Raw genomic sequence first — 26,905 nt, 5'->3', positions numbered from 1 at the left:
ACTCACATTGGGGACTGTGTGTGTGCAAGTGCGCAAGAGGGGAACAGCTGTGGGTTTGCAGTGACTCGGTTTGACCGTGTGATGCAACCAAAACAGGCGAGTCCAAATACAAACCGACACTACGGCACGCCCGCAGCACCTGGGGCCTCATGTACAAAGACTTGCGTGGATTACCTCCTAAAACATGCCGTACGCTCAAATCCAGAAAACATCGTACGCACAAAAAACATTCAGATGTATGAAACTCTGCGTACTCATGAATCCAAGCACATTTCCTTCGTACATCCCAATCAACGTGGAATTGAGCGCACGTGTTGGGGGAGCCGACTCCTCCCTGTCCGCGCCCACGTTTGAATATGCAAATCACATTTAAATGAACCCTGCACCTGAGATGCCCATCTCTGCATGATCAGAAAAAAAGGAAAATGAGCAAGGTAATGAAGAAAAATAATTTTTTCTGAATGTGAAGTTGCTCAATGAAGCGGAGGCACGCAAGAAAATCCTCTTTGGCACGCTTGTCCTACGGCGTTAACAACACGCGAAAGAGGAGCCAATGGGAATGTCAATGGTGTCGAGACAGAGTAGCGCGCACACGCTGAACTAAAAAAGAAGTGGTCAAACATTAAGGTGGATGTGAAGCGGTGGACAGCTGCCCACCGCCAAAGGGTGGCCCAAAAAAAAGCCGGAAGGGCCTCGCCCCGTTCGAGGAGAGAATCGCTGCGATCGTGGGTGACGCTGCTCTCTCAGGGGTGATGGGAGGACGTGGCTGACGATGATCACCCCACAAGGTTAATACCGTGTATGTTTTGAACTCAGAACAAATGTGTTCATACAGTAAGCTGCACTGAGATAAAGGTTCATGCGTAAATGTTGTATGTGTGGTATTTGTAATCAATCTTTTGAATTCAAACAGAAGCACATCAGCATATCAAAGAGGATGTCAAAAACTTTGACTCCTTTTTCATTACTCAATTTATTATTTTAATACACAGAGGATACCCACTGACAAAAAAAATCATGTTTTTTTTTTTTTTTTTTTTAGGAGAAGTGGGGTGAATTATGTCAATTGAAAGACATTTTAATCATGTGCAACCGATGTACATGTTCATCCATCCATCCATTTTCTGAGCCGCTTCTCCTCAGGCGGGTCGCGGGCGTGCTGGAGCCTATCCCAGCTGTCATCGGGCAGGAGGCGGGGTACACCCTCAACCGGTCGCCAGCCAATCGCAGGGCACACATAAGCAAACAACCATTCGCACTCACGTTCACATCTACGGGGCAATTTAGAGTGTTCAATTAACGTGCATGTTTTTGGGATGTGGGAGGAAAGCGGAGTGCCCGGAGAAAAGCCACGCAGGCACGGGGAGAGCATGCAAACTCCACACAGGCGCGGCCAGGGATTGAACCCCGTTCCTCAGAACTGTGAGGCTGACGCTCTAACCAGTTGCCCACCGTGCCGCCTGTACATGTTCAAATGAAGTAAATTCAAAGGACTCTTTTTTCAGTGCACGTGCTGGAGTCACCAAGCGATTGTGAGGGCAATAGGCCTCGATCAATTAATCGGTGTCTTCACAAATATCAGTGGTTCATTAAATACACTGGGTAACAAATTAATTCTCAGTCCTTGCCTCAATTGCATTGTTGAAATCAAATGTTGCCGGGCATGAATTGTTCATCAGTGCTAATTATTCATGTGTCTCCGGTGTGCAGATTTACGAGAACAGTTTCCCAGCATCACCTCGAAGTGTCGCCAAAGCACCAAAAGCTGCAGAAACGTGCGTACGCCAGCCGTGCAGTTGGCGTGAGGCAGCGCACATTTGCACGGTCACGTCACTCTTCATACATCTGAACTTTGCCGTGAAAAAGAACGGATGCCACGTTTTTGTGCGTACGCCCCTTTTGTCCATGAGGCCCCTGGTGTATATCAGGTTGGGCCGATGGGCAGTTTAGGATTAAGAAGCAGCACCTACGGTGGTTGGAAAGGAAAACAAGATTGACAAAGCTTGGAGGCGGCTGAAAAGCAGGCACAAGGACTTTGTGTGTATGTGAGGAGGCGTTTCAGTGGACAGAACTCTGGACCTGAAACCATATAGCCTAACGACTAAATCCTTAACACACTTTGCATACTAGTTAGGGACTGCAGATAAGTATTTGTATCTTTTTTATCTTGTTTCATTTGATCTTATTTTCTTATCCTGTTATATTTCAGAGGTCTTGAGACTTATTGGGCTAATCTGGGACGTTGGGTATCAAATTTCGTGCCATATAATGTGATTTGTAAAATGTATGTTTCATATATACCAAATACAAACAGTTGAGGGTGTACCCCGCCTCCTGGCCGATGATAGCTGGGATAGGCTAGCTGGAAAATCATTCGCCATATCGCGTGAATGTGTGTAGACTGTATATGCAGGATTGGAATAGATCACGGCACGTGTAAACGGTTGATTAGAGATCTTCAATGGGAATGACGAAAAAGTCTGCATGTAAACCGCGCTGTGTGAAAAAACAAGAAAACATCAAGAAGTTTGCGTTATTCTTGGGTGGAACGGGAAGGGGTGCTTCGGAGAATTGGAGCGACAATCTGCCTCAAGCGGTTGGTTGGAGAGGGAAGGCGAAGGCGGGTTAGTGCTCGGAGCGAGATTGCCAGGCATAATGCAATAACGATCACGGTGCTACCTTGTAATATACGTGCAACAGCACGGAAATGCTAATCGGCACGGAGGAAAGTGTTGTGTTTGATTTGTTTTCCTTGACAAGCGTACATCTTTCAAGCCAGTCTGGCGTGTGACAGAGTTTGACGAAGTTTGGATGACTCATTCAGAACTTTTGTTATTCGCTCCTCGACACAGCTGTGCACGTGATTGACGGCCAGCATGGAGTGTTCTCGTTACATTCAAACCGGAACGTTCACAGTCACGTGACTGGGGTCATGTCGTAGGAAAGCCATGCAATGTTCGGCGGGATTATGGCAGAGAAACGTTGAGTTCTAACATCCGACCTAATGTATGTAAAGTGACTTCTATCACCGACGACAAAGTCTATTCAGCGGCACTCTGACAAAAAGAATGTGATGTCCTGTTTACGTTCCATATGCACGTGTGTTTGCGCATACATTAAGTCATGTATTTGTGTGTATGCATATGAGGTCGACATTAGAGACAGACAAAAGCCTTTGATGCATTTGATGACAGCGCAGCGCACAGGAAAAAAGAAGTCAAAGACACCAGAGAAACGGCCTTTCCTCGCCCTCCCTTGTCTGATCAATGGAGGGTCCTGATCAATCAGGACAGAACAGTCGTCCTCTTTCCTCTCATCTCCACGTGCTGCATGATTTCTTCTGGTTTTACGACCGCGCTTTTGCCTACTTGCGTGGATCGCAACTTTGTTTGAATGCCTTCGTCTAGTTTTGTGACAGAGGCACCCATGTTTCCATGCAGACTTGCAGTAAACAAAGATATATTGACATCTCCTGACCTTATTTGGAATAAAACCATGTTGGGGTTATGATGTTGTTGTTTTTTTTAGGTTAATCCATATAATTCTGTTTATGTGTATTAAATGTGACGATTTCAGACAAGTTATCATCATTTGTCTTAAAACCTCACAAGAATTGGCTGATGTTCTCTTCTGCATTCCGTCATATTGAAGCTTAGTTGACAATTAAACCTGGTAGAATGTAAAACTCATTTGACCTTTATTTACCGTCATAACAAATATTGAAGTTGACAAGGTCCTAAATAAAACATGTTTTCGTGACAGTGTTTTACTTACTACTGTCTTAATCAGGTTTATTCCGATTTATTGGTCCCCACATAAACACAGTAATTGAAGAAAACGAGTGCATGTGTCTGCGTGCAGCAAGATAACAGAACATCCTCCAAAATCAACATAAAGCCAGGCGAATTAAGAACAGCATGCATAAACTTGAATAATGACACCTCCCCTCATTTCAGGGGCTTCATCCCAGTTATCTAATTGCCTGTCTTTTATTTCTTTAATAAACTAATGAATACGGCTGGGTTGGAATCATAGAGACAGCATTAACTTTAAATCCCAAACTGCATCAGAAGAGCAGAATAATTTGTAGGAGAAATAATTACAGGGCAGAGGAGCTGGCATCAATCATGGAACACCGACAGTGCCCTCGCTGGAAACTACCTCACCCGTAAGCCAAGGCTCCATTAGGTATTGTCTAGGGCCTACAGGCTAATTTGTTTGCATCAATAATACATTCAAAGGATTTATCTAACTTGCAAATGAGCGGGCATTTACTGGTCCGAGAGGCAGGGAAGAAGAGCAGGAAGTGGGAGAGGCGGCGTGAAAGCCTGGAACAGCTGGATCGGGCTACGTGGGACACAACACACTCAACCATGTGCTCGACACCAGAAGGCTACTTTGCATAGAGGGACATTTCATATTTGGGATATGTTTGGACACCAGCCAGAGTTAATGTGGGCCAGGGACAGGCCAAGGTGCTCGCCACCAAATGCTGGAAAGACATAAATGAATGAAGAAAAAAAAGGATGTTGAGAACACCTCACAGCCACAACATACAACCTGCTGCTTTGAATATTCTCTCATCCTGTGCCAGATGACAAAATGACAAAGGAGCATGAACACGAGTGTCTTTCACACAAGGTGGGCTTTCCTCAGAGGACACCGGTCCACTTTGATCTCTGGCCCGGGCTCAAAAAGAAGGGGAAGAAAAGGAGAAGAAAGGTTGTCGGGAAATTGAGGGTTATCAAGAGCGAGGTGGAGAGAGAGAGAGAGAGAGAGAGAGGAAAAGAGGAAGCCCGGTGACGAACATATGCTACAGCTCCGTGCCAAGCCCCATTGGCTCAGGCGAGCCTCACATACGCTGCACCGCTGCCGCGCTTGCCACTCCGAGCCTCTCGAACATCAACACCGTGGCACTACTTAGTCGAACAAATCTAAAGGGATCATTCTGGAAAGAGATGAGGTCTTCCCTGGCTCGGCGCGACCGGAGTCAAACATTCGCAGACGAGTGGCGTTTTGGAACTCTTAGCATCATGACTCAACTGATGTGGGTTGCCGCTCCATTCTCTTGGAGGACTCTGACAATAACTTCTTAAACAACAGATCACTGTCCAATATTCATTCTCTACCAAAGTAGGCTTTTAAACTGAATAACACTGACAGTCTGGAGGGTTTATTTCAGTTGCCATGCTGGAACATTTGATTAGTGTCATACTTGAATTCACAAAAAGGCCTCGCATACTAATGTCTCCATACAAAACTTAATATGATTATTTAGCAATGTAATATATGTATGAAATATTTTGTGTAATAAGACTCGAAACGCTTGAACTGCTGCAGGGCAATGGAGATGTTGCTGCACTTAATTTTACTGTGGCATTAAAGGAAAAGGAGAATAGAGAGGTGGGCGGGGCTAAGGAGTGGAGTGGAATAGGGCGAGAGTAGAGACGGGACTGGGATGGTTTTAGAACATCTCCGAGATGGCTCCTGACTGGGAATCAAACCAAGAAATATTGGGGGCGGGGGGAAAAAACAACAAACAAAAAGGGCCATCAACAACACTGTTTTCTATTGTTCACTAAGACACACAATTCCACCTCTGAAGCCGCAGAATCCCACAAGCAACACGACGAGCCAAGAGACACATAACATGTTCCGTTTGATTATATGCAGTCATTTAACAAGATGCAGTAGCGTGGTTGTACTTTGGTGTGGAACTGCACCGCATCATCCCGAGAGGCGTCGTATTTACCTGTGAGTGGTAAAATACAGGAAGCAGCTCTCAGTAAGATGCAGTGCAATTCCACACCACTGGAGACGACAAATACTATCAGAACCAGAGTGTGAAATGAAGACCGCAGCTCTTGCACGGTACGGCTGGTGAGTGTGTACGATAACAAACATATGGAAAAAAAACAACAAAAAAAACACCCCAAAAACAATTACTCTCCGACGTCTAGCTGCCGACTTTCCGTGCGAACGACTGGGGTCACTATCGCCACGTTTACGCTCCACGCTCCTCTACTCGCTGTCCCCTCTGTAAATGGCTGCCGGTGGATACCTACACAGGGACGGCAAGGGCACTGAGGAGAGAAAATCAATACGATATCTCACCGCTAAGCAAAAAAAAACGAACCAAAAGCAGCTGGTGTTTGCAGGTTGTTCCATAAACTGGACGGCTTCATCTGACGGTGAATTGCTGTACTAATGCAGGAAAAAACACACACACGATGAATGTGAGGTACACGCAAAGAAAAAGCCCTCACTCATCTTGGCTGGGACCAGCAAGAGCAATGAGGAAAAAACTCTCATGAGGCCAGAACACTTCTCTTTCTGAGGTGCAGAAAAGCATCCCTGGACCATTTGTGTATGCATATGACGTGTAGATGTGTGCAAGATGTATAGTGTGACAATGACAATGGCCCTTAAACACATTGTATAAAAATAGCAGGCTGGAAGCAGGGAACGGGACCGAGGCTATTATTATGGCACACACGTCCTGCTTGGTCCCATCTCAGAAAGGGTCGGGACTAATGATTTTCCTGGTGCAAGCAATTAAAAAACTATTTGTCACCTGCCAGGCTGCATATGACGTTAGGGCCCTTGGCAGAGGAGGGAAGAGTAACTCCACTTACACACATGGTGCGGCGGAGAGCGTACACAAGAACCATGTAAGCAGACCGATCACAGGAAGAAAAAGGAAGCGGGGATAATAAGACGGATGGGAGGAGTGAGAAGTACTTTGGCCAGTGGGGGGAAAAAGTTGTGTAAAAGGCTGATTTATCCAGACAGGTTAATACCAGGCCAGACAGCGCCCCGGACTGCACATTGCCATCAAGAAGTCATGTAATATTTAGAATCCTGTCAATGAAATCCATTCTCTTGGCACTGGGCTTCTGGCTGAGACAATATGGTATTCCCCCCCCCCCCCCCCCCCCCCCCCCCCCCCCGCCGCCCCCTCCCCACACACCTGGTTGCTCCTGACCAAAGAGGGCAACAAGAAGGGAGGGAATCTATGCTCATCCTTCCTCATCACTGCTTCTGTCCATCTCCCGCCGCTCTCCTTGGGACTCTTCTTCATCTTCCTTTTGGCCGAATTGCAACAAACTCTGCTGCACATGACCAAAGAGATACATTAAAGAATCTGAGCAATAGCTTCATTCACATTTCTCTGAAAAAAAGTCTCTTTTTAATATATATATATATATATATATATATATATATATATAAGGAAACCCCTTCGTTCTTCTGTGAACTGCGTACGGTGCTGAGAATGGTCCAGGGAGAGCACAAGCTGACTCCTGACTTCCGCTACTTCAAAGAAAACATCCTCTGATGCTTCTGTGGGAGAAGTACGATTTTCAGCGTAATATCAGACAACCTAAATAACTTGCTCGTGGAAGCAAAGAATGTTCGGGCAAGCGTTATGCTTGCCGTGCATTTCAGAGTTCCATCCGGATACATGCACACTCTCGGCTGCTGTAATTTACAGGGCACCTCGTTAACGTCTGGTGATTTGCAGCGCTCATTTGCTCCCGCTCATCTAAAGCCAATGATATCATCTTCCGCTGCTAATCCCCCACCCTCCGAGCTCCTCCTGGCGATCCACATTTGGCGCTTTTTGCTCTCCACCTCCGCAATTGACATCTTGGGTCTTCTGAGGTGGCGTTCGGTTTTGAGAGGCAGGAGCAAAATGAAAAAAAGAGCAAAGCCAACAAACTGAAGGCTACGTGTGTTCAATATGACGTCTATCCAGAGGAGAAAAAAAAAAGACAATAAAAGATGTCGGGTTTGGCACTGAAGCCTTGACGTGCCCTTGTAGTTACTTCTCCACTGCCCCCTGCTGAGCGAGAATGATGAAAATAAAACTTGCAGATGAAGGGATCACTATGAAATTCTGGGGGGCACCGTGGCAGAGACGGATTGGAGGGAAGACCAAAAAGGAGAAAATATACACGAGGCTAAATAGGTCATTAGGAACACACTGTTACTAACAAATAGGGAAACAGATTGCACTGTTTTTATTCTTAATTAAATACCCCTGAGTCAACCGGGACATCACTATCCACTTCCACTGGCAAATTGACCTGATACCTTTTGCACAAACAGAAATGAAAACCTTCATCCTTCCACCACTGAGGGATAGGACCACATAACACCCAATGAAAATGGCCAATTATATAAATTGCAATCAGAGCTGATGACGTGTATGTTGAGGAGAGCTCGGTGGTTAAAAGCAAATTGAGATCCATATCACACTGAATGCAGAGTGAATGAATGAGTGGCAGCTTCCATCCAGCTACCTCCCTCCGCCGTCTTATCTTCCCCTGCATGACACATCCATGTGATCGGGCCACACTGTCAGCCCTCAGCCACAGCTAATTGGAGCTCAGAGGAGCAATCAGGACAGGACAAATCGGACAGTTCTGGTCATTAGCTGTGACCAGTGTTCTCTAGGACGCGTGCGACGCTTGCACGCTTCTGTCAGCACGCCCGAGCCTACGCGGTGACACGGGCAATCTGCGCTTTGACATGAGAGGGGCCGCAAAGATTGCCACTGAGGAGCACACGGACCAAGTATGGAGGCACTGATCTCCTGTGCTTTGGAACACACAAACACAGGAAACGAACACGGTCACGCCGGACTGGTTACACATTGATGAAAAGAACATGACAGAATTTCGAGGATCAAAGTTTTTACAACCCAGCCTTTTTATTTTGCTCTTTCAAATGTGCAAAAGTAGTAACTACACATCCAGTATTGCTTTTTGCCACCTTCTAACACTTTAGGTCAGTGTTTCCCAACCTTTATTAAGTCAAGGCACCCATTTTACCCCCCCCCCCCCCCACTCCTCAAAAACAAACAAACAAAAAAACCTCACAAAACAAAAATGTCACCGATGATCTGGTCTTAATTTACTCCCAAATGTACTTACTGAGAGGGAAATGTGGGCCTGTTTAGCTGAACACGAAGCTATTATTCTGTTGTATTAATGGAAATAGGAAATTTAGTTGTTCTGCCTTTCACTATACATCGCTGGCATGGATTGATGAAAAAAAATATGCATATTTGTGCTCATAAGTTTATATACCCTGAATGAATTTTTAAGATGTGCAGTGATTCGGCAAAACACATTATTAAATTAGTTTGCAATTAAACGATGCAGCATTTTAGAATTGCACAATAATTGAACAAGTTATAGCGACAGAGAAAAAATGAGATTGTCCCTGTTCAGTCATGAGTCATATTTTCCCTCAAATTGCCAATATTGGTTGGTAACCAATGTTTGAGGTATACTTTAACACTATGCAGATCGTCTCGCAAAGAAGTGTTACTTCTGTGCAACATCTAGTATGGAAATAAACAAAATGCACCTCTTCTCAAACATAGCCTGTCTTAATAAACAAGAAAGAAGACAAAATCCTTAATATGAAGTCACAATATTTACCGCACCCATTTATAATACGCACCTCCAAAGTTGACCTCAAAATTCTGGAAAACTCTTCAACCTATGTATCATGCATTTGTAAAATGCATGATTTTGCTTTTGCCCATACGATCAAAACATGAAGTATTATTTGTATTTTGTTCGGTTTTTTTCCATAGAATTATTCTGAAGTTAAGCACTTTATTTGAACACATAATACTTTCTTTTTATTTACTTGCTCTTATTTTGAAATTCACAGCCCTACTTTTATTTAGTAAAGGAGAAAACACACGGTTGTGCTCATATGTTTGATTACCCAGGCAGAATTTGTAAGATATGTACAATTCTTTAAAGAAAACATGAAGTACCAGGCGAAACACATTTCATTTTATTTGAATGGGACTGCCAAGCATTTGAGAAAAGCATTATCATTGAACAAAACATAACCATAAAGAAATTAATGTTGCTTGTTGTTCAGTCATCAGTCGTATTTAAAAAAAAAAAAAAAAAAAATTTCACAAATTCTACCTGGGTATGTCAATTTATGAGCACAATTGTACATATATGAAGTCATACGTACCCCTGTCATATTGGAATGAAAGTGTAGGCTATCCCTTTTTCATAACCTCTAGGTGGCGCCAAACATTTATAAAATGTGAGTCTTTTTAATCTTTTCTTATACCAATGTATAATGCGCACTATTGACTTTTGACAATTTTTTGGGAGGGAAAAAAAAGCGCATTATACACAAGAAATTATGGTAAGTAGCTGACGCAGTCAGTACACCTATTCTTTGTGCAAAGGAAACTCAATTAAGATCTGTGATTGGCGTTTGAAAACTGTATTGTGGCAAGCTGAACTAAAGTGTATTACTTGGTGGGAACGTTTACACGGCAAGAGCTTGGAGTAGTAATTTACTGTTCTGAGCTGCCCCCTGAAATAACAGGAGAAATGGTGGACTGAGATGTAAAATATTGGCGCCAGTAAGAGTGTTGGAAAGTACAAAATGTAAACAAGTCGATGGCGACTCCCTCAGAAAGTGGGCTGCAAGACTGCGGAGCAAGATGAATGTCAATTCGCCTTACTGGCCGAGCCTTAACCTTTCAGGATTACTGAATTATTTAAGAATCCCATACCTGTTTTGGGCCTTTGCTTTTCCGTCTAGGCTCACGCTGGTTTGAGAAGGGGCAGAACAGGGCCACGCACGCCTCTTTGGTTGCAATGTGAAAATGGCAAGAGAAATGCGGCGGGGGATTTGTGATAATTGGCTGCGCTGGTGGGCTTGGTGACGAGAGTGGAGAAAAGGTCGCAGGCACGGAGGAACACATCATCCCCTCGCTCATTGTTTTTGGAGAAAGGGCTCCAGCAAGGGCTATTAATTAAGCACCCGGGTAACCTTCCATTTGTTTGGAGGTCAGGCGCGTCAGCATTGCTGCTTTGGGGCATAGAGTGCTCAGCAGAGAGGTGGAAAAGTCATATCAGAGATGATCAGTGTTTCTGTGACTGCACACGACTAGCAGCACTAGATGAACGGAGCAGCAGAGACAGAGGAGCGAAAACTACAATGTGCCAGTAAACCAGTTGTTCTTCTCATGGAACCAAGATTTGTGGAGCCGAAAGCACCCTTTGGTCACTATCGTTAGGCACTTAGAGGACAACACACTTAGAGAACAGATGACTAAAAAGACACAAGCCGCTCCATAGTCTTGTTGAAAGTCTTCTCCGAAAAGTTAGAGCTGCAAAGGGACTCCTTCATCCATTGCATGTGCCCGTAGGTGGCGTGACCCAGTACTTTTGTCAATGCCATGTACATTTTGTAAACAGGTACAGCTCTCTTTCCCCCGCCAATCCTGCAGAGAACAATACTGTCAGGCACTGGCGTCAAATTGATATATTGGTAGATCTGATCTCATTCTCCGTTGAAGTGCATTTCCATCTGATACAAACAACAGCCTGCACCGCTAAAGGCAATTATGTTTCTAGTGCTCGTTTGCCCAGAGGTTGCAGACAGCCAGTCAACACCTTGCCAGGTTTTTCTACCTCGCAACCCTCTCAGTGAAATCAACTCAACGGGTCCCGGGGCTCATCCATGATTTATCTCTGTGAAATATTCATTACGAAGCCTTGCATCGTTTGGACATATTTGATGTGAATAATCTGGAACTGACAGCCTTTCTTCGTCATCACACATCACCAGAGCCGGTCCGGCACTTGTCTCCCGCTGCTCAGAGCGGCGACAACTAAACTGAGCTGAAGGAATACAGAATTCCTGTAAATATAAAGAATATGTCAGCACCGGGCCCAGAGCTGCCACAACCTTCTTGTTCGTAAGCGTGTGATAGAGCCTCACAATAAAACTTTTCCCATTTCTATTATCTTAAGATAGCGTGAGAGGCGCACAGACTCTGGTCGGTGCGTGATCTTGATTGGCAAGGTGAAGCAATACTAAATAAATCACGAGAGACAATAAAAAGGAGAACTTCAGCCCCGTGGATAGTCCTCACTGTCAAGCTTCCATCAGTTATCCTGCTCCCTTTCCAATTAAGTGACCTTTGAGTTAATACGTAAATTAAAAGACTGAATACTGTCTAATAGTGCTGCAACGATCACAGGGACAACGGTGAGGACTCATTTCTCGACATAACACTGGTTCAAGTGCTTCCAAAGTCATTATAGTAACGGGGAATAATGTCATAAGAAAAATGGAATTGTGGTGAATACTGATATTAATAATGTATTCATGAGAGACAGGAGAACGGTGGCCTGAGCTGAGAAAAGGTACGAGGGAGGAAGCGATAGCCGGAAAGAAACAAGGTCGTCAGCGCTCCCTCCTGCCTTGGAAGTCATTTCATTATCTCATCCCTCTCTCCTCTCCAAAGTGGGAAAGGCAGGAGAAGCTATTGACCCCTCTCTGAGTCAGAGGCAGGCAGCAGGACAAATGAAGTTTCCCCTCAGACCCCCTCCATATTAATATCATAATTATCCCCACCTCTGTGCCCCCGCCAGCCAGCGCCAACGCCGCTGTCTTATTTGATGGAGAGGTGCAAGTGTGGAATTACGTTCGATTAGCTGGAAACAAAAGAGGGACACATGAGGCGAGGGAATCCATCAGTGTCAGCGGCATGGTTCCTTGTGTCAATGGGCGCTCGCGTATGTGTCATCGCAATTCATCCAGGTGTGCCTTCAAAGTTTTTTCCACTGGCTTTTCCATTGTAGTCGACACACGGCGTGCTACGTCGCCCAAATGCCACAATAATAATTATGATACCTCACTTCAGTGCAGTGGAAGGAGACTCATTTTGCGATAACACATGCTTTGGTCCACACGAGAGCGGTTTTCAATTGCAATAATGATTTCTGCCATAATTGCGCTAGACTGTGTGTAACTCACCAAACCGAAATAGATACTTGACTGATAAAAGGGCGATGATTCCATTTCAAGTCTTTTTAATATATTGTCATGGACGCAAAGGGAACAAGATAAGTAAGAAGATAGGTGCGCTATTAATTGACTAATATGGCTTTGAAATAGCTAATTTAGTAGATTATAATAAATCATTTCATCATCATTTAGCATTTCTTTAGAGGTAATGTTTGTGAATGTGTACCGTTTACAAAAAAGGTCAATAATGCCTGCAAGTATCAAGTAATGCATTCTGATGGATGAGAGTGTGGTGCTTTCGAGACGCATGTGTCATTACAACATCGAGCCCCATTAACTCAAATGTAACTGATTGTTTGCAACTTCTCATAACTGCCGTGACAACTGATGACGCTTTCGACGCGTCAAATGTCGATGCAGACATTTGAAACTCAAGTGTCTGATGCCGCGCAGAGGTGAGAGCTATGGGATTGCGCAAACCGGGAGGTGAAAAGCACAAAATAAAATCAAACAAGTGAGAGAAGACCACCATTGCAGCTCTGCACTCATTACCCACTCTTTACCTGGCCCACTCAATAAGGAGTGGATAAAGAGGCATGCACCCACAAGCTCTCCGCCTGAAACACCTTCCACTAACTTCATTCTTTGTTTCCTATTCCAAAAATACTGTACAAACACTGTTCCATCCACATTGACGCACGGTTTCACCGTTTGTTTTTATTGCTTTACATCTATGTGGCCATCTGAGTTCTTTTAAAACTTTTGAAAAGTGGTGTCCAACTCACTGCATTCGCACGCATTGCCCTCTGTCCTCCGTGTACCCTCCCTGACTGTGCTGTGCAATGGAATATATTTTCATCCATGCCTCTCTGTGACTCTGGCCGCTGGATGGTTGGATATTTGCATTTTTCACTCACTGGTGACCTTTCCGATTCACCGCTTTGGGAGTTCCAGTCTCCTTTCTGCCCGCCTGTTGACAGACTACTGCCTGCAAATCACATATGGACGCAGCTAATGGTACACAGGGAGCTGAAGAGGCAGGTTTAAGGCAGAGGGTGGAAAAAGCGACAGGGCGAAGACCTGACAGTCTGACACATTGGTTCTGAATGTCAGTATCTGCATGTGGATTGAATGACGGGGATCTTTGATAGCTTTGCGCTCCAGGCGGCCAATGAACCTTGAACAATTATTGGATGTAAATGTACTTGTTGGCCAACAGAAGATGAGTAGGAGTACATGTACAATATCTTACAAGTTCCTGATGTCAGGTGTAGCTTTAACTGAACTGTGCTTATGTCTCATAGTTGGATCGGGCGAGACGTCTAACGTGTTTCCCCGATTGCTGTTCTGTAAAGAATCCATTCAAACTGATCTATATCATACCGGTTCATGAAATGTCTTTTCCATAGTGAACTTGAAAAAAAATAAAAATAAATCACCCTTAGACACACCTTCATGGATTGCTCATCATGGTTTGTTGAGTACAAAAGAAGCGTTGGTGATGTGCCGCACACTTTGAGGAAAAGTTACGCCCTATTCATCCCAATAATCTATGCAATACATAGACATGCAAAGATATATCTAAACAATGTGGTTGAAGAGCCAGCAAACAGATAGCCGGGGAACCTCTTCCATCATATTTTACGAACACAGTTAGACATGGGTGATGGCAGACCTTTTAGCAGACTGAGAGTCATCCCACACTGGATGGTGTGTACGTGCAATGCCATCAGGGAAGAGAATGGCTGGGAAGATAAGTGAATGGAGACTGGGAAGTGAAGCGAGGGGAGGAAGTAAAAGGCTGACAAAGACAAATGCTGAGGTTAAACGGACACTGATACCACGCATCATTCGGGTTCAAAGATGGGAGTGGGAAAGAGGAGCTCTTACCTGAAGCAGCCAGTAGCACCTACGGTGGAAGGTGGGGATGATGGACGAGTGGACGTAGCAGCCGTATAGACACTGAAAGAAGGCGACACAGGAGTAGGTGTCAGACAGGCAGGCAGGAGAAAGGCCGTCACACTAACAAACAATAGGCTAACCCCACTTTGAACCCCAGGGTTCCCTTCTCCTAATACAGATGGACTTGAAGGCAGATGGTCAGTCTATTGTTGTTGGTGACCTGGAAGAAGAAGCAGGATGGGGCTAACTAGTGAACAACTCCACACTGTCCCACCATGTGACTCCTTCCTTCCCTGCAATCCACTCGTATCCTGTCCTGCTTGGAGAGAGGCCCTGACAGGATGATTAAGGCCCTCCTTATGTCGTCACCCCGCGGGGCACCCCAAACACATAACTAAACTACAGTGTTATTAATATCCTTATCGTAAACAGATAATACTGTGCCTGGGGGCTCGTTACTGTGGAGTGAGCGAGGCAGGGTTGATAACGCCTCCCCGTATCTGGCAGAGGGGCTAGGAGACATTTTTCAACAGAGGCAAATACAGCTAGAAACCAGAGCAAAGACACCGTTATCCACCTCCCAAACATTGACATGCTCCATTCTTCTCAGGCAGACCCTTGACCCAGAGGGATGGCTACCCTGCACTGGCTTTTTTGTGACGGCAAACAGAATCTACAGCATTCAGGGACCTTCTGTAATATCGTTTTTGGCTTTTTTAAAAAAAAAGAGAGGAACAGGAAGCACCGGGGTTCAATCCCCGGCCCCGCCTGTGTGGAGTTTGCATGTTCTCCCCGTGCCTGGGTGGGTTTTCTTCGGGCACTCCGTTTTCCTCCCACATCCCAAAAACATGCATGGTAGGTTAATTGACAACTCTAAATTGCCCGTAGGTATGAATGTGAGTGCGAATGGTTGTTTGTTTGTATGTGCCCTGTGATTGGCTGGCAACCAGTTCAGGGTGTACCCCGCCTCCTGCCCGATGACAGCTGGGATAGGCTCCAGAACGCCCGCGACCCTAGTTGATTTCACCAAAAACTCAATTTTTTGAGCAGTTTGTTTTGCTTTTGTGACACCTCAAACTACAACCCCGATTCCAATGAAGTTGAGACGTTGCGTTAAACATAAATAAAAACAGAATACAATGATTTGCAAATCATGTTCAACCTATATTTAATTGAATACACTACAAAGACAAGCTATCTAATGTTCAAACTGATAAACTTTGTTTTTAGCAAATAATCATTAACTTAGAATTTGATGGCTGCAACACATTCTAAAAATGTTCTGGCAGGCGGCAAAGAAGACTGAGAAAGTTGAGGAATGCTCATCAAACACCTGTTTGGAACATCCCACAGGTGAAAAGGCTAATTGGCAACAGGTGGGTGCCATGATTGGGTAGAAAAGGAGCTTCCCTGAATTGGTCAGTCATTCACAAGCAAAGATGGGGCGAGGTTCGCCTCTTTGTGAACAAGCGTGTGAGAAAATAGTCGAACAGTTTAAGGACAATGTTCCTCAACGTACAATTGCAAGGAATTTAGGGATTTCAACATCTACGGTCCATAATATCATCAAAAGGTTCAGAGAATCTGGAGAAATCACTGCATGTAAGCGGCAAGGCCGAAAACCAACATTGAATGCCCGTGACCTTCGAACCCTCAGGCGGCACTGCATCAAAAACCGACATCAATGTGTAAAGGATATCACCACAAGGGCTCAGGAACACTTCAGAAAACCAATGTCAGGAAATACAGTTCGGCGATGCATCCGTAACTGCAACTTGAAACTCTACTCTGCAAAGCAAAAGCCATTTATCAACACCACCCAGAAACGCCGCCGGCTTCTCTGGGCCCGAGCTCATCTAAGACGGACTGATGTAAAACTGTTCTGTGGTCCGACGAGTCCACATTTCAAATTGGTTTTGGAAATTGTGGACGTCGTGTCCTCCGGGCCGAAGAGGAAAAAAAACATTCGGACTGTTATGGAGGCAAAGTTCAAAAGCCAGCATCTGTGACGGTATGGGGCTGTGTTTCTGCCAATGGCATGGGTAACGTACAGATCTGTGAAGGCAACATTAATGCTGAGAGGTACATACAGGTTTTGGTACATGTGCTGCCATCCAAGCAACGTCTTGTTCATGGACGCCCACGCTTATTTCAGCAAGACAATGCCAAACCACATTCTGCACGTGTTACAACAGCGTGGCTTTGTAGTAAAAGAGTGCGGGTACTAAACTGGCTTTTTTGGAACGTGTTGCAGCCATAAAATTCAAAGTTAATGATTATTTATGTTTAACACAACGCCCCAACTTCATTGGAATTGGGGTTGTATAAACAACAAAAACGACAACGGGCTTTTGAGGGCAAAATCCCAATTTCTTTGCAGATACATACAATGAAACACGCTGTGAGCGACAGTGACTCACCTTTTCTGGAGATGACTTCGCTCCAAAAAGATGAGCCCGCTATCTACTGTATGCACACAGCAAGGCAACAACGAAGGAATTTTCCACAATTCTGCTGAACATATGAGTGCACATTCCCTCCACACAAAGTAGTACTGACACCTTGCACTGGCACCACACTGATACTGAGACTCATTAAGCAGCGGTAGTTGCTACATAAGCGCAGGCAGGTTTTCCCGCCAGACTGTGGATAAGCAGCAGTCGGAGGTAAAAGCAATGAGTTGGACGGTGTGTTAGGAGCTGTGGATGTTGGGGAAACAAAGCTTAGAGCATGTGATAAATAGGCACCTCTGAGTGTGTTGTCTCATCTTGTTGAACCGAAAAAAACCCCAAAAAACAAACCAGAGAATAGACGAGCAAGGCCTGTGTATAACCATTTGTTTGGCAACATCAAACCGCCTGATTAATTATACTAGAGTAGCACCGCACAGCCACAAACATTGGGCACAAAGTGAGAGACACATTACAGGCTTACAAAACAAACACATTATACACGTGTTCAACTCATTTGCACATACATGGACCTCCATTGTTTCATTTTCGCATCTTTTGGTATTGATTTCAAATAACTGCCAAACTGTGTACAACGCAGAATTCCTGCTGCTCTTACTTTTTTGCTCTACTCTGTGAGCCTCCTCCCACTCCTATAGTGCTGCCATCCATTACTACGAGCTGGCAACGAGCGGACACGTCCTCCCACTCCCACAGTGTCGCCACTGTAATGTCTCATTAATTCACACAATTACATCTGCTATCTGCACGCTAGGAAGTTTAATAGTTTAATATTAACAAGTTTAAGAGTTTAATATTGACAATGTACAGCATACATACCAGCACAGGTGAATAGAAAACCTCCTACAGTTTTGGTGGTAACGTACGGGAAAAATAAAAAAATCCACATTTTGCATGAGAACACTAAATTTTGCCAGAAAAGTACTGTAGTTAGAGTGAGGTGTCGGAACAGTCATTTCCTAAAATGAATGATTGAAAATACGAAAACGTATCAAGAAACTGCCAAAAGTATTGCTCACCTGTCTTGTCTCACAAGTGAACTTAGGTGACATCACTTTCTTAAACCATAGAGTTTAATTATGAAGTCGGTCCACCCTTTGCAGCTTTAACTCTTCTGGGAAGGCTTTCCACAAGGTTTAGGTGTGTATTGATGGGAATTTTTTACCATTCTTCCACAAACGCATTTGTGAGGTCACACACTGATATTGGATGAGAAGGCCTTTTCTCTCAGTCTCTGCTCTATAATTCATCCCAAATGTTTTTTTTTGGGGGGGGGGGGAGGTCAGGACTCTGCGCGGGTCAGGCAAAGGGTGGAGTGACGTCATATTAGACTTTATAGATTAAGAAGGGGATGCCACTTCAATTCATAAGCAATTCAAGGCAATTGAGTGATTACTTCTGGCAATATAACGTACGTCCGTTTTCGACTAACTACAGTGCATTATTTTTGTATGCTTTCTGCACATTTACTGTGAAAAAAGGATTTGTTGTCTTTGTAAATTGTGAATATTAAGAGTTTATTGATGCATCACGGCTGATGCTGTTCTTGCCGAGAGCACTTGGCCCGCTGAGAGTGGGCTGCGGCGCGCCGGCATGCAGTTGGACGAGGCTGTGGCATGCTCCTCACAATTGACGGAAGCCGGGGCAATGCTTGTCTATGACTCGGCTGGGGAGTGAATAAATTAGCCCCAAGGCTGCTGTCTTTTCCCTCTGTTGACTCAATTTCTCAAACACATGAAGAAACAGTGAAGGAAAAAACAAGCACCTTAAAACATAACTGTTGCACCTGCCTGTGACGATATACAGTCAGTATCAAACACATTTGCACGCAAACATAAGCTTGTGCACCTTCAGCCTCCAGCCACACTTCCACCATCCCACACACGCACACAAGTAGAATTTGGCAACGAGTTCTGACAGAATTGTACCCACGCGTTTAGAAGCGTGCGCCCAAGTGCAGACATGCTCTTGCACGCGTGCGCACACGCCCTTATGTGCAGTTGAACAGACAATCACAACAGACCAGGACACTTTTTGTGAGCGTGAGCACGCCTACACGCAAAGACCATCAAACTGGAGTGCTAATCAGTAATTCAAGACACATATTATTTACTGGTGTTGCCGCTCTCTGCATGCTGAGCACCTGTGCGCCAAAGTGATGGCAGCAAAGCTATCATTTGCTGTCTTTTGGGTTGTGACAGATGACAGCAAATCACAGGGAACGTAATTAAACCATAATTACACACACATATAAAACATACAGGCGCATGTGCATGTCGGTGTAAAATTTAAGGGGCCTTTGCACACATCAAAACAAATACATGTTGTTTTGCTGCTGTACATGACACACAAGAGAGGACTACACAAAGGTGTACACAAGGAAAAGCGTGTCTGTAATGTATTCGTGTGCTGTCACTGCAGACAGCAGCGGGAAAAAAAAGTTACCGCAACCAAAGTCAATTCAATTGGAGTTGTCACTCCAGCGAGCGGCCAAAGCGATGAACGGTGGCTTGCGCCAACAAGAGGATACTTTCGCTCTACACAGCCCCTCCGACTCCTCCTCAGGATGTTCGCGCGGTCCAGACTGAAGCAAGTTCACAGTTCACTCAGGGCGGGCGGGCGAGACAGCTCGGTGATAAACTGTTTGGCCTTAATAAAGCCTTCTTAAAGGCACGGCCGCCAACAGCTACCCGTCCTCCCTTCGGAGTCATCGGCTGACCCTGGCATGTCTGTTGCCGTGGCAACACCACACTTCCATCCATCCATCATGTCTGGCAGGTGACGGGCACCGATGTGGCGGCAAAGTGCAAAGTCTGCTTTGCAAACAATATTCTGATCCGGAATACTTTATCAGTCCCCGAAGGGAAATTCATTTTTACAGCCAACCTGTCCATAGTACAAAAAGTATATCTATGATACAGCAAAGGAAATAAAGGATAAATAATACATTATGACATCCACAACAAACACAACCAGTGACCATACAGCAGAATGGGATGCAGAATGATTCTCAGTGTATTCTACATTTTGTGCATTTAGTAGCCTTATGGCAGAAGGGATAAAGGAATTTGCATTGCAGTTTGTTTTCCGCACCTGCACATAATAACGCCGACCTGAGGGCAGGATTGCAAATTCACTGCCACGTACGTGATCTGGCTGGGTTAAAATTCTGTTTGCTTTCTGGACCACTCACGTTGTCCAAAGGGAATGGTGGTCCTTAAAAAAGGAATACAGTATTTTAGAGCACATTCTGACACCAAACCAGTATATACAAAGTAGAAAAATAAGTTCAGCGACTCTCAATAAAACATTGATAACAAATACATAAGATATTTTCTGGCGGCACGGTGGCCGACTGGTTAGAGCGTCAGCCTCACAGTTCTGAGGACCCGGGTTCAATCCCCGGCCCCGCCTGTGTGGAGTTTGCATGTTCTCCCCGTGCCTGCGTGGGTTTTCTCCGGGTACTCCGGTTTCCTCCCACATCCCAAAAACATGCATGAATTGGAGACTCTAAATTGCCCGTAGGCATGGCTGTGAGTGCGAATGGTTGTTTGTTCCTATGTGCCCTGCGATTGCCTGGCAACCAGTTCAGGGTGTACCCCGCCTCCTGCCCGATGACAGCTGGGATAGGCTCCAGCACGCCCGCGACCCTTGTGAGGAGAAGCGGCTCAGAAAACGGATGGAAGATATTTTCTGTTGACCCCGAAAGAGTTGAGTTTCATCCATCCATTTTCTGAGGCGCTTCTCCTATCCCAGCTGTCATCCGGCAGGAGGCGGGGCACACCCTGAACTGGTTGCCAGCCAATCGCAGGGCACATACAAACAAACAACCATTCGCACTCACGTTCACATCTACGGGCAAGTTAGAGTTGTCAATTAACCTACCATGCATGTTTTTGGGATGTGGGAGGAAACCGGAGTGCCCGGAGAAAAGCCACGCAGGCACGGGGAGAACATGCAAACTCCACACAGGCGGGGCCGGGGATTGAACCCCGCTCCTCAGAACTGTGAGGCTGACGCTCTGACCAGAGTTGAGTTTCCTTAGCAAAATAGATTTTCTGGCTTGCTCGCTTCACAATGATGTTCCTGTTTTCACTGAATTCCAGATTGGAATCAAACATGGTGCTGAAATACTTCAAACAATTCTACTATTTGTACTGTACTATATACCTATCACTATGGATAGTGCTGCTCTTAGGATCGGAAGCTGGATTTCCTGAAATCTGTGATCATTTTCTTGGTTTATAACACATCTAGGTCGAGGATGCGATCATCACATTGCATCATTTTATGAATTTGAGGGGTTTGCATCCATTACTTGATTGGTGGCCCTGAACAAGAGACAGAAAAATAGTGTCGTCTGAAAATTTGACAAGCTGGCTGTTTTCTTGAGAGGATCTGCAGTTGTCTGTGTACAGGATAAAAAGCAGGGGAGAAAAGACATAGCCCTGGGGAGAACCTGTGTTTGAGGATATGACAGAGGACTTTTGTCCCTTCACAAAAAAATGCTGCAGCCTGTTTGTTAAAAAAGTCAGTCAAATTTGATGGGCTAACATAAAATGAGAGTCTAGCTTTCTTAATTCAAATACGTGACTGCATCTTGCTAAAAGCAGAGCTAAAATCAGCAAATGGAAGGCTTGCATGGGATTTAGTTTGTTCGAGATGCTTGTACACTCTCTAAAATGAATAGCTCGGCATCCTCCACACCCTTACTGCACACATAAGACTTTAAATCTTAGCGATTTCTTATGTTACAAAGCCCACACATGAAGACAAAGAAGACAAAAAAAAAAAAAAATCACACATTTAGCAGTTTTGATTGACTGTGTGCGGTGTGTTCAGATTAATATCAAGACAGCACAGCACACGCAGATTCTGTTCCACTACCGATCTCGAATCTAGTCCTCCAAAATCTCACGCGATCAAATGTGATCTACCAAAAACAAAGAAGAACAGGAAACGTAGTGACAAATGGGAAAGACAATGCATGAGAGGAGGAAATGATGATGGTTGTTATGACTATTTTGAGCAGAAAAAGAAAAGATTGTGGACAAAGTTTGGGAGGCAGACTTGGTAGTCGACTGAGCGAACTCGAGGTAAGTTCTTAAATCCAGCTAACGCCTACATAATGATGTTTTTTTGGGTTTTTATTGACTTCCTTGTTCCTCAGTCAGGTCGCTTCCTGATTGGCTACATTCCCTTTCACGTCAATTCACAGAGTCATAACTTGGGAGTCATTCGCTTAGATTTGTTGTTGTAAATATTGAACACGTTAAACATTGAACCCTTGTCAGCCCTGACCTCTTTTGGACTCTATTATCAGGACAAATTCTCTCTTAACACACCTCAAACAACAGGATAATATTATACAATTGACCAAATGTGTTGTGACGTTTATAGCATCAGGGCAATCAGCCTTTCCTATTTTTACATTTTTAAAGAGGATTGCGGCGTGTTTCTCGGGTAACCTCCATGTCATTCAGAAGTGTCAGTGACTCTCTTAGCTTGGAAACGTTAAACAAGGTAAGTGGACAGATGTAGCAAGACTGAGCAAGCGGGAAAATTCTCTCATTATAAAATAACAACCACTCTTAATCAGTGGGCAGCATCTTGTTTACAGTGTGTTGGCAATTTGCCGTTTTCCTGCTGTGACTGACTCAAATGTATCGCTCTCCTGGATCCAACTGGGTGAGAGGGAAACAATCATAAAAACACATTTGTACGTTGACTCCCATGAGCTTTGCAACAAATGTTGCTCATAAATAAAAGCCAGAACAGACAGAATTTCTGGCCTTTCACAGATATTCTTCTTTCATCTTGATGAAAACAACGTCCAGTTGCCATCTATCACAGTCAAACAACTGCTTTAAAAGATAGCTCAACAACCAAGTCATGCAACCAAGCTCCTGTATCAACACACACTGTCGAAGATGTGTACATTTGCATACGTCCAGGGGCGGGATATAGAGCCCCGGGGCACAGCAGCATAAACAGATCTCATGCAAGTCCGCCGAATCCATACTCAGTAGAGATTCATGGACCATGCAAGATTCAAGCTACCCACGGCACTGAGAGCATCCATGATGACTATTGATCAAGCAACGATTCCCAGCACCATACAAATGTGATTAGATAAGTTACGAGTGAAAAATGCCACTTCCAGTTTGGGGGATGTGCTGGTTCTCAATTGAAAGTGTCGAGTTCTGCATCTCAACTGCTGTCTTCATAGTCGGCCATGCTGCAACTCCAAACCATTCAGGGAGAATGATATCATCTGTAGAGACACTAGAGGCTGGCGCTATCCCCAGAATGGCCATAATATATACTGTAGCGTGCACTTGCATTTCGGATGCAGGGATATGTACACAGCAGCCATAGATTATTGGCACAATGACTTTATCACAGCTACTGTTTCCTCAATAACGATTCTTCCTTGTTGTAAGGGTATAACTCTTCTTTGCATTGGAATATGTATGTAAGGCACTGTTGATGAGATATTATACATGCAGTAATAAATCAAAATAGGATTAGATTCATCTCCTGGACAAACTGCAGCCTCTTAATCAGTCAAAGCATGGCAGCCTCCAAAATGAATTGGCTGGGTGGTTACATAAGGTGGAGTGGGAACAATTAAAAACAAATCTAAATTCCTCACCAAAGCAAAACGAATCATTCTCTGGGAAATATGCATGTATAATGGAATTGACCCTCGCTAAAAATAGCATACTCATTGGGAAATATACAAACACTTGATAAACAGACCCCGAAGAAGAAAATTAATTAGCCATGCTGAGTGGGTAAACACAGCTATACATCAAGTTCAAGTGGAAACAATAACAGGGATGATGCAATGGCGGAGAGCAACTCCTGACCGCACACTATGCTGGCATCGCAGAATCCATCGAAACATCCAAAAGCAGGAATTGAAGAAGAGGAAATAGTCTTTCGAGGGAAAAGATGGCGTAGGACTTAATAGGGGGAAATGATGGCAGAGGGCAGAGAGGGTAATGAGAAGCAGAAAGGAAGAAAAGAACATAGGGGCTTTTAGCGCTCACTTGCCATGTGCCAGGGCAAACTCATGCACATGGCCCTGCACCTCTGCTTGCCTGACTAAAGACACGGTGTCTGTAGATGCTAATGCTACCCACCTGGGCACACGGCCAAAGGCATTAAGTGGAATTGAATTCCACTAAACTAGCTTTAATCAGCAGCTTTTTAAGGTTAGAATTACTCTCCCTCTCCTCCAGCCCACTGGCCAAGGTTAAAGCAGACAGACAGGGGCTGGGCTTGGCTAACAGGATGCCGGGAGGGGCCATGCCAAAGCACATACGCTACTGTACACACACGCAGAGAGTCGGGAACTGAAAACACATGTAAGACACGCAAAAGAAAACAACAACAAACATAGCCAGTGAGTCGACTGGACAGGCTGAATGAGGCAAAGTTAGCTAAATAATACAAAATTGACATGATTCCTACAGAGGAATGAGTTTAATTCATTGTCATTCATAATTGAACGCCTATTGGTACCTATTGCTTGTGGGAGCTAATTTCACATACCTATGCAAAAGGTTTTGGATTATTTTTGTCACGTTTTGAACATGTTTTCGTGATGAAATCAAAACCTAATTACTCGTTCACGGCCAGCCATTTTAGCGCATGTCGACGGAAGTTTCAAGATTCAGCGAACCGACCAGAACAAAGAGTAGATTCTTCCGTGAGAATTTGTTTTCCTTTTCTAGCCTTTTCTGTTCTTTCGTAATCAGCAGTAGAACATGGGTTAGTTTTACCCAAAAACACCAGAAAAGTGTTTTTGTGAAAAGAAACGTCAGTGACATTGATGCTAATACTGTTTTGCTTTTGTGAAACATCAGACTATAAAAAAGAATGTATTTACAGATATACAAATCAGAAACGTGCATTGAGCGATGCTGTTATACAGTTCTATAGTATGTGATCCAGGGTCGCCATGGCAATAACATAGGCACTACTAGCCAGTATAGCAGTAACAAGATTTAGACGCTGTTATTTTATTAATAGTCAATTACTACACATGGCTGCTGTCAAATATGATTTGGTTTGAGCAACTTCCAAACTTTGCAGCATTCATCTTCATTTATATTCGTACTGCATCTAATTTAAAAATACATTTTCATTTGGACAGGATAACTACCACGAGAGTGTCCCTGACTAAAATGAAAACCTTACCAAAAGAAAAAAGGTGAGACGGCTCGACAAGTGAATGTTTTACACTGCTTTTTATACTTTAAAAAGAGCCAAGAGAGGCATCGCTTTGAACTGCAGTCAGCACATTGACGACGATCCACAAATCTTTGTAAAGCTTGCAGCAATACAAAAGTTAAGTGTTTCTGCAATAGCCGTGAAGCCAAGCAGAGGCTTGAACATGATGTTTCCACTTTTCTCACTCTTGATTTCATTTATCTTGAATTCATGTTAGGTGCATTTTTGAAAAAAGGAGATACAGTAAGCTACATATCCTGTACGTGAAGAGATTTTTTCTTTTTTTTTTGGGGGGGGAAAATCACTACACTTCAGTTAATATTGTCTATAGTATGCTGTTACGTATTAATATACACTCAAGGGTCCAGAATTAAACATTATAATGAATTGTTAATTCCAAGCGCTGTAAATGTTGACCCTGACCAACCATGCCAATCTTGCAAGTCATAAATGTGACAGCCCATATCAGAAATGTAAACGTATTAATTTTATTGAACACTTTATGTGACAGGTTGTAAATGCACATTGATTATATGCATAGCAGGTGGAAACCAGCCACTTAACTTAAAACATCCTAATGAGCGTGTCACCTGTGAGCTGTCCTGTCTATCGGAAGCACAAAGACAGCCATGATTATCTGTTTGCATTACAAACAAGAAGCTAGCAAGCACATTGCACACTTAATTTCCTTCAACTTCACGTAATGGATACAGCTATGTTGAAACACGGTCGGGCGCCGGGCTGCAAACTTGCCTTTCTTAGCATGGTGGCAAACAGCTGAGTGTTCCATACTGTGTGTCTGCTTATTCAAAACAAAAAGACACTATTGGTCTGATTTATAGATCAGTAGATCCCAAATAGCGGGAGCTAAATTACATGTTCACACTAACAGATTGCGTGCGCGTTGCACGTGATCGACCAAAACTGCGATCTTTCACTAAGATCCAAAATAGGGGGTGCTAACTTGCGTTTCACTAACTAATAGATTAAGCGCGCTGAGGAGAGCGCCATATTTAAAATAGCGTTTTAGGCTTAAGGTACTTCTGATTGTTTTCACCATGGAACATTTGGGAAAGCCACTGCAAGTCCTAAATGAAGTTTGAAGCCACTTCATTGGATGTGTTAGTAGAAGATGCGAACAAACATCACTGAGTTCTTCTTTTCCTTTGGGCTTGTCCCGTTAGTGGTCGGCACAGCGCGTCATCCTTTTCCATGAGAGCCTATCTCCTGCGTCCTCCTCTCTAACACCAACTGCCATCATGTCTTCCCTCATTACATCCATCAACCCTGTCTTTGGTCTTCCTCCAACTCTCTTGCCTGGCAGCTCCAACCTCATCATCCTACCAATATACCAATATACTCACTAGTTCTCCTCTGGACGTGTCCAGACCATTGAAGTCTGCGCTCTCTAACTTTGTCATTTCTAATCCTATCCGACCTGCTCACTCTGAGAGCGAACCTCAACATCTTCATTTCCGCCA

The 26,905-nt window shown here is 44.2% G+C and overlaps 1 protein-coding gene across 6 annotated transcripts in view; it reads right to left on the bottom strand.

Annotated features, from left to right (window-relative positions):
- Positions 1–26,905, bottom strand: part of camta1a (calmodulin binding transcription activator 1a) — a 358,960-nt gene that overhangs the window by 52,274 nt on the left and 279,781 nt on the right. For all 6 annotated transcript variants that reach the window (XM_061773510.1, XM_061773500.1, XM_061773518.1 and 3 more), the window contains exon 6: positions 14,701–14,772. In XM_061773510.1, coding sequence (XP_061629494.1) covers positions 14,701–14,772 — 72 coding nt within the window. The remainder of the gene's footprint in view (positions 1–14,700; positions 14,773–26,905) is intronic.

Source organism: Phyllopteryx taeniolatus, chromosome 1, assembly GCF_024500385.1.
Source record: "Phyllopteryx taeniolatus isolate TA_2022b chromosome 1, UOR_Ptae_1.2, whole genome shotgun sequence".
In the NCBI taxonomy this organism is placed as follows: Eukaryota; Metazoa; Chordata; class Actinopteri; order Syngnathiformes; family Syngnathidae; genus Phyllopteryx; species Phyllopteryx taeniolatus.
Note: the sequence above shows the minus strand (reverse complement) of the source record. Positions and strands in the feature narration are given on the sequence as shown.